Consider the following 9,432-nt stretch of genomic DNA (forward strand, 5'->3'; position numbering starts at 1 on the left):
CTCCGTCACTGAAGCAAGCAAGCCACATGTTCAGTTTAAGCTGCCTGCTGCCGGCCGCCATCTTGGCTGGCAGTTAATTTGCATATCGTCCTGATTAGCCAATGGGAAGGGTAGCAGTCGTACACCAATTACCATGTTTCTCTTTTATTAGATAGGATAATGCATATATGTGCGTGCTTTTCTTCATGAAATGAAATAAAATAGAATAGGAAATTTCAGACTCCATTGCACATAGTAAAGATAATTATTTACTGAAACTTTCATTCTAATTACCCTATATAATAAAAGTCTAATATGCAAATCGACTGAACTTTGGAATGACTGGTCGCTATGATGTGTACTGACCACCAGGGGGCAGACGCTCAACGCAGGAGCTGCCTCCAGCCCGCAGGCCCCAGGCCAGCCAAGGTGGGTGCCATGGTCCCCCCACCATCGCTTCTCTGGTCACCCCACAGATCAGCCCTGATTGCCAGCCAGGCCTAGGGACCCTGCCCATGCATGAATTTCGTGCACTGGGCCTCTAGTATATGTATATTTAAACACATTCTACTATACATTCTGGATCCATCTACACATAATATGTAAAATGCCATATATTGTATTATATATTATATAAGACATCCTATTTTATGTTTGCTGTATAACATATTATATGTGTCTTATATAATATGTATTACATATATAGGGTGGGTTATTATGTAAATATTTATATAATGGGTTATATAAACTATATTTATTATCATGGCTTCTTTTATGTGACTTCCCTAGAAGTAGATCTTGAGGCTGAGATTTGCGTGCAGATTTCTTGGGGAGAGCTCTGAGGAACAACACCTGTTGTGTGGGAGGTGTAAGGGAAGCAAGAGTTGGCAGAGGGAAAGGTTGAGCTGTGATGCAGTCATGACAGAGGCCTCAGACGATCCTCTGGGGAGCTCTGGAGCTGAGAGGACACTCTAGAGTTACCCCCAATGGAGTTGAGGTAGCCATGCTTCTGAATTCCTGCATCAGTCCATCATTGACCACAGACTGTTCCCTGGGAGGAAGAACAATCTTGGGGAAGGCAAATTCGTGCTACAGAGGGCAATTCCCAGTACGGGACAGCACTGTGAGGCTTCAACAACAGCTGTTCCAGGAAGCTGAGGGATAGATGGGAAGGCCTGAGGAGAGGGAGGTGAGGATCTGGATGGAGCACACAGTCTACCCTTTGTACTACTCAGATTCACTTGCTTCTTAGAGTAAGTTCACCCCATCTGAGAACAGCATTTCCAGGATTGTAATTGACCTTGTTTTCTGGGAGAAACCTGAAAGAGCATGGTTGGTGGGATGAAATACAGCCTCCACTGCCACAGTTGATAAATGCAGCATAAATAAATGATATGCATTGTCTTCTTCTATACATTCTAAATTTCCCTCACCCTCAGATGGAACCTCTCTTGGTCTTGGTGGCTTACCTGGTGCATGATCCATTCCCTCATCCTTGAGAGATCTCTCAACCCTTGGTCCCCATGCTCTCTTCAGGCTGTGGCTGCTATTTTTGTCCCTTTATCATCAAAGTTAAGCAAAGAATACCAACAGATACCCAAGCAGATCACCTAGGTTCCCCCGTGCCCCCACTGTAACACCAGCCCTGCCCCTTCTGATGATCAGGGTCATGTACCCCTGCCCAGATAGTGATTCCTCTTCATGTCCATTGGCATGCAAAACCTGAAGTGTCCAGGTAACACTCAAAACTTAGAATGTAATGGGATTCTTGCTGTGTCTCCTGGTAGTAGTGTCCCCCCTGGAGAACCAGGACCTCTAACCTTGCAGAGCTCTGAGGAAACAGGAGACACACATTCCAAAAGTGGATCACTGAGATTGATGGTAAGCTGGGCCACTCTACTTTCACCTCTGGGTTCCCAGACCCATGTATTTTACCTATTAGAAACACAGCACAAACAATGGTCATTGATTTAGGGTGTACACTGGGTTTTGAAGGATGGTGCCCCATTCGTGCACAGTTTCACCTCCAAGCTGGGGTCTTAGCTGTGGCTGCAAGAAGTTGTTCCATAACAATGAGGCCAGCAACTTCTGGGTACTGTGGTATATAGGTCATCTGTTGAGTCCAAGGTCATGGGCCCACTTTTGCACCTCCTTTCATGATTGATGTAATGTTTTGTGGGATCCCATACTGTGTAAGCCCTTGAACAGTGATGCTATCTCAGGTCCTTCAGTCAGGAAAGGCAAACCCATACATAGAATATTCCAGTTAAAAGTAATCATTATTCTTTCCAGGGTGGAAGACCACAAAGTAGCTGGTTGGTCTTCTTGAGTGATGCTGCCATGTCAGGGATTCCATATTGGTCTCTGTTGCTGGCAGGTTGAATATTCTGCACTAATTCTGTAGGCCCTCACATATAGCTTCTATCTCTGTTCTTCTTGCCACTTCGTACATGTGCTCAGTACTGGGGCGACTGATTCAGAGGCTGGCTGACATCATCTGGCTGACTCATTCTGTCTACCTGATTGCTTAGTGCCACTTCTGTGGCGGATGCTGTCTGGTGGGTGTGAACATACAATACAGAGATCTTTTCTCCTCTTTCCACTTCATCTCCACTCCCATATGTCCACCCACATTTTTGTGTCCCAGACCTCCTTGTTCTAATGTTTCAATATATTTCTTTCAAAGCCTCTGACAAATCAGCCAAGCCATTCACCACCAGTGAATAAATATATATTCTAATCTTTGGCCACTTCTTTCCCCCAAAAAAGTAGATGGCCAAGGGTACAGCTCACAGCTTTGCCCATTGGGAGCTCTGTCACTGTTTTCAAGACCGCTCTGAATGGGACTATGGTGCAGCCACTGTCCATTTTTGTCTTCCACCCACATACCAAGGCAATCTATTTGTGAAGCAAGCTCAGGCTTTTTCTTCCTTTATCCACTGGTTGGATAAAGGAGTCCCCTTAGTGAGGTGAGGGAGGCAGAAGCAATAAGGTGGATGACATGGGCATCTGGGTTACCTGCTCAGGCAGCTTGCCTGGTATCCTGGCTGCTGGACCCATCTGACTGTATTACTTGGCAGGCCTGGCAAGATCTAGCTTATAATGGACACTTCTGGGTACACAGTTACTTGGTACCCCCTGGTCAAGTAACTGTGTATCGGGGCCCAATATTACACCAAGATTTGTTTCTCAAGAGGAGTGTAATTCTATGCTGCAGATGGCATGGCCTTGCTCCAGAGCCCCAGGGGCCTCCCACTCGAGCTTCTCTTAAGCTTCACATTGTATCTTTTTCCACTGTTGACACCTCCGGTGTATTAGGATCTGATGGATCGAATGGCCTGAGTGGCAGGACTGCTTGCATCACAGCCCGGAGCTGCTGCCGAGCACTTGGAGTCAACACAGCCTGTCGGGGCTATCTGTCCTCCACCCCTGACAAATGATGGTTTCACATTGCCTGCTAGCTGCCGGGTGACTCAGCTCCAGAATAGCATTAGAGTCTTTGTCATTTGACGTCTCTGGCCCACTGTTTTAGGTTGGGTTCTCTGGAAACCGGTTTGGAAGCAGAATTTTGCATGTGGGAAGCTCATTGCAGAGTGCCTTTGGGATCAACACGTACCTGTAAGGAGGACAGGGTTGGGCAGACAGAGAAGTTGGTCCACAATGTGGTTGTATCAGAGGCCTAAGCTGGTCCTAGGGGGAGCTCTCGGGCTGGGAATAGTCCTTCAGAGTCAGCCTATATTGAGGCAAACAGGCGGCCTTTGTCCTCACTGAGACCAAATATAAGCCACCCGCTGCCCGAAGTAGGTATAACCTTGGCTAAGGCAGTTCCCTGTAACAAAGACAGTTCCCAGTTGGACACAGCCATAAACTGTCCACAACTGATATTCAGGGGGCATTGGCCCTGAAGAGAAGATCTGAGCAGAGTACCCACTATACTTATGGGGGGGGGGAAGTTTAAAAATAGTGATCTAGTTTGCACTTGTCATCATTTTATTTTTAAAAATGCACATATCTAAAAGAAGATTCTCTTCCAGCACTTGTGAGGGGTCATTGTCAGTAATGGAGGATGAGAGAGAGAGAGAGAAAGGAGAGGAGAGGAGAGGAGAGGAGAGGAGAGGAGAGAGAGGAAATATCTTTGGGCATGTCATTCAAGGCACAAGGGCCTGTTGCATTGTGTGTATGTGTCAGAGACCCTGATTGTGTGCATGTCGATGACCCCAGGGGTGACTTTTCCCCTCGTCTCATGTCTGTAAAAAATTGGGGATAAGCTTCTGTCTGTGGAGAAGCTTATCAGGTAGGAAATCCTGGGCCTGGGGGAAGAGGCCACTGGAAACCTAGCCCTGCTGGGGATGGGCATAGGGACAGTGACATAGCAGTTCATGATGTGCCTACTGCTGCTCTACCCCTCTTCCCTCCTATGGTTTCCACTCATCCTCAGTTGATTCTCCCCCACCCCCACTGTTGCAGTCTCCAGCTTCTGTGGAACCACCACCAGCATGCACCCCTCAATCTGATCCTCCTTTTCTGATACCTGTGCCCCACCCATGGCTGTTCTGTCCTTCATGGCACGCAGCCACACGTGGTGAATGCAAACCTCCTTGGGAAAGGGCCAGAGAACAGAGAGATGCTTCAGGCTGTACAAGCAGATACAGACACTGAGCCATACCCAGGCACACTTCATAGATGTGTACTCTCTAAGGTTCTCTGCCATTATAAACTCTATGCAATTTCCAAGTATGTTACAGTTTACAAAGCACTCCTCATTTTTCGGAGCTTTCCAAAAACATTTATGATAGCAGTGTTGCAAGCAGACCATATTTGAAGAAATATCTGCTCTCTGGGGTTTAAGGACTTTTTAAAAAAATTGCAGTGTTCTTTGACATTTACACACCTCCATGAGGAATACTTTATTGTTCACAAAGCACTGTTTGAGTTTTCAAAGTATTTCAACCATCATAACAATCACTGTATGGTTTCTCTAGAGACGCTGCAGGGGCAAAGGGGTCAAAGGACTGGCCTGGGTTTTGTCTTCCTGAGATTTGAGCATTGATGGATGTGTTCTGCTTTTCCTCTACAGGGCGAAATACTTCAAAGGGAAAAAGCTCCATGGAGAAATTGACATTAAAGTAGAACAGGTTAGTTGCGACAGGTGGACCTGGGGATCAACTGTACGGATTGCAAACTGAGTGGTCATTTTTGTGTGATGTGAATGAATCACTGATTTTTTTTCCCTTTCCAGGCTGAATTCTCTGACCTCAATCTCGTGGCTCACGCCAATGGTGGGTTCTCTGTGGACATGGAAGTTCTTCGGAATGGGGTGAAGGTTATGAGGTGAGTACAAGAAGGGTACCTTGGTGTTATGGGAGAGGTATAAGGACTCCCTTAGATATGAGGAAGAATGTTCACCTCTGCACCCATTCTTCTGTGAGCAAGAACTTAGGCACATTACAATAGACAAGCTATGGAAACAACTTAAGTGTCCATCAATGGACAAATGGATAAAGAAGATGTGAGATACACACACACACACACACACACACACACACACACACACACACACCACACCACACCACACACCACACATGCACAGGAATATTATTCAGCCATGAGAGAGAAGAAAATCCTGCCATTTGTGACCACGTATATGGACCTTGAGGACATTATATTAAGTGAAATAAATCAGAGAGAGAAAGGCAAGTACCATATTATATCACTTACATGTGAAATCTAAAAGAGCCAACCTCATAAAAATAGAGAGTAAAATGATGATTACTAGTGGCTGGGGACTGGGACATAAGAGAGATGTTGGTTAATGGTACGAACTTGCAACTGGTAGATAAGTCCTGGAGATCTAATGTACAGTAAAGTGATTATAGGCAACAATATTGTATCATAATCATCAAACATTCTAAGAAACTAGATCTCAATTATTCCACCACAAAAATGAAAGGATAATTATGTGACACAATAGATGTGATAACTATCACTGCAATGACAATCACATTACAATATATAAATGTATCAAATTAACACATCAGTTGTACACCTTAAATTTACACAATGCGCCGAAACCGGTTTGGCTCAGTGGATAGAGCGTTGGCCTGTGGACTGAAAGGTCCCAGGTTCGATTCCGGTCAAGGGCATGTACCTTGGTTGTGGGCACATCCCCGGTGGGAGATGTGCAGGAGGCAGCTGATCGATGTTTCTCTCTCATCAATGTTTCTAACTCTCTGTCTCTCTCCCTTCCTCTCTGTAAAAACTCAATAAAATATATTTTTTAAAAAAATTTACACAATGCTATCTGCCAAATATATTTCCATTAAAAAAAACTTAAGCACAGAATGTGGGAGCTAGCTTCTCTTCTGAAGAAGAGTCAAGGATCCCAGCAGACCACAAAGCAACTTTTCAATTATTGATTCAAAAATTATTTCTTGAGTATCCACTGTATACCAGGTGCTGCTCTCAGCATTTTACATTCAACAGACATTTATTGAGCACCCTTTGTGCCCAAGCACTGTTCTACATGCTGAGCACCTGGCAGTGAACAAAACAGACTCCCCAAAGACCAAAAACCCCACAAAACCTCTCTGCCCTCATGAAGCTTACATTCTACTGAGAGATACACACAATAAACAGATTACTTTTAAAATGTAAAAGTGCTAAGGAAAATATATAGCAGCAAAGGGATTGTTGGCTAGTGGAGTGACGAGGTCTTTTCCGCATCTGCAAGGGTTCAAGGAATCTGGAGAAGGCCTGTGCATAAATTAAGACTAGAGAAGAAATATGAATTTGGAAGGCATTTCGGGGTGCCAGACAGAAACTTAGTTCTAGTGACTAAACTCTCCGAATCTCCGGACCCAGAGCTTTTTATTCTCACATTTTGCCCTATAGCAAAGCAGATACACATATCAAAGGTAAGATTTGGTAAACAATAAAGTATTATCAGGTTGGGGAACTGTCCTCAGCTGTCTGTCAGCAGGCAATAACATGCAGATCTTCAGCCCTGCTGAAGGTGTCCATCAGCCTTCTGGTGAACTTCTTGCATAATTATAACCTGCTAGAATTTGCTTCCAGCAGTGGAGGAGTCTGAAATTTGGATAAGGTGGACCACTAGTTTAAGAGACATTTGAGGAAGACCTAAAGGGGGTGAAGGAGAGCTACATGCAGGTAAAGGGTGTCCCAAAATTCACGCAAAAAGTAATTTTGATAGAAAACACAGATTTATAATTAAAAATTGAAAATTTTTTATTGATTCATAAAACATACAGAATAGGGTTAAGTATGGAATAGCATTTCAGGTAAATGGCCTCCACAGCTTTGCTGGCACGTACACACTCTTTTGTTATTGCCTGAGCAGCTGCATTTTTGAAGAAGAATGGTCCGAGGATGCCTCCAGCCCAAAATCTGCACCAAACAGTGACATGCTGTGGATGCATTTTTTTCTCAACAATCACGCGTGGATTTTCTGAACCGCAAATGCGACAATTTTGTCAATTAACCAAGCCATCAAGATGAAAATGAACCTCATTGAAATTCAGCCACATTTATGCAAAACGGTCACGGAAAATTTCAACAAAGCGTGCGTATGTGCCAGCAAAGCTGTGGAGGTCATTTACCCGATACACTATTCCATACATACCCCTATACTGTATACTTTGTGAATCAATAAAAGATTTACAATTTTTAATCATAAACCTGTGTTTTCTATCAAAATTACTTCTTGCGTGAATTTTGGGACACCCTTTATCTAGGGAGAAAATGTTTCAGGCAGAGTGAACACCTGTGTAAAGGCTGGACTTTATTCTGGGCAGCATCCTTTGAGAACAGCTAGTAGTCGGAGACATTGTGACCCAGGGGGCTGTCAGAGCTGAGTAGGTAAGCTGGAAGCTGACCCGGTGAGGAGAGGAGCCAGTAGGAAAGGCTTCAAGGGGTCACCAGATGAGGAAAGGGTGCTTGTGGGGGAAGAACAGCTTGCACATGTGTGCTGAGGTGAGAAGCCACTTCACAATTGTTAGGAGCTGTGGACATATGGAAACTTGCTCTTTGTTGTAAGGGTGGTGGGAAGCTTCTGGGGGGGGGGGGAATCCTCAACACTCCTACCTCTCTACCCCAGGTCTCTGAAGCCGGACTTTGTGCTGATTCGTCAGCATGCCTTCAGCATGGCAAGGAATGGAGACCACCGCAGTTTGGTCATTGGGCTGCAGTATGCTGGAATCCCCAGTGTTAACTCTTTGCATTCTGTCTACAACTTCTGTGACAAGCCCTGGGTGGTAAGTGACAAGAAGGGTGTTATTGGCAGAGGGACTATCTCATGAATGCATTCGGGAGCTCAAAATCACTGTGATTTGGGGGGAACTGAGGGAGTTTAGAAGTTTGGAACCTCCAGCTTGGAGACTCCCTCCAGGCGAAAGACTTGCTTGACTTGTCTTTCTTGACTCTCATAGTTTGCCCAGATGGTTCGACTGCACAAGAAACTGGGGACAGAGGAATTCCCTCTAATCGATCAGACCTTCTACCCCAATCACAAAGAGATGGTGAGTCTGGGGGAAGTAGAGGGGGCAAGAGGGGAAAGCATCATGCGTACTACAATAGTTGCCAATGGGTGTGTACCAATGGTACACTATCAGAGAGTGGCATGTGCTGTGGAGAGTGAAATTGCTTTGGGAAAGGTTTATTAATACAGTGAATTTACTTATGTGGTTACAAGTGTGATTTGTGTCATTGATCCTGTAACTATAGTATCTATTCTCACCAGTACTAAAAATAGATTTCTAGCCAAACCGGTTTGGCTCAGTAGATAGAGCATTGGCCTGCAGACTGAAGGGTCCCAGGTTCGATTCTGGTCAAGGGCATGTACCTTGGTTGTGGGCACATTCCCAGTAGGAGGTGTGCAGGAGGCAGCTGATGGATCTTTCTCTCTCATCGATGTTTCTAATTCTCTATCCCTCTCCCTTCCTCTCTGTAAAAAAACAATAAAATATATAAAAAAAATAGATTTCTAATATAAACTGACAGAACTAATATAATGAATCAGATTATATTACATATAGAAATTAAGTAATTGTTTCTAACATTATCAAATATTCCTCTTGATATAAATGTTACCAATATTTCAAATTAGGATTGGCAATAAAAATTATCAGTAGTTGCCCTAACCGGTTTGGCTCAGTGGATAGAGCATCAGCCTGTGGACTGAAGGGTCCCGGGTTCAATTCCGGTCAAGGGCATGTACCTTGGTTACGGGCACATCCCCAGTAGGAGGTGTGCAGGAGGTAGCTGATTGATGTTTTTCTCTCATCAATGTTTCTAACTCTCTATCCCTCTCTTTTCCTCTCTGTAAAACATCAATAAAATATTAAAAAAATAATGAAATGAAACAAAAAAAATTTATTTGTATATGAAAGGCAAATAATAATTATAACAAAATAAAAGAAAAATTTTACACCTGTGAAA

The 9,432-nt window shown here is 44.2% G+C and overlaps 1 protein-coding gene across 1 annotated transcript in view; it reads left to right on the forward strand.

Moving 5' to 3' along the window:
- Nucleotides 1-9,432, forward strand: part of SYN1 (synapsin I) — a 36,780-nt gene that overhangs the window by 7,179 nt on the left and 20,169 nt on the right. Inside the window, exons 2-5 of the mRNA XM_006772141.2 lie at nt 5,057-5,114; nt 5,219-5,310; nt 8,093-8,249; nt 8,424-8,513. Of these exons, the coding sequence (XP_006772204.1) occupies nt 5,057-5,114; nt 5,219-5,310; nt 8,093-8,249; nt 8,424-8,513 (397 nt within the window). The remainder of the gene's footprint in view (nt 1-5,056; nt 5,115-5,218; nt 5,311-8,092; nt 8,250-8,423; nt 8,514-9,432) is intronic.

The sequence above is a fragment of the Myotis davidii genome, unplaced genomic scaffold (assembly GCF_000327345.1).
Source record: "Myotis davidii unplaced genomic scaffold, ASM32734v1 scaffold2786, whole genome shotgun sequence".
NCBI lineage: Eukaryota > Metazoa > Chordata > Mammalia > Chiroptera > Vespertilionidae > Myotis > Myotis davidii.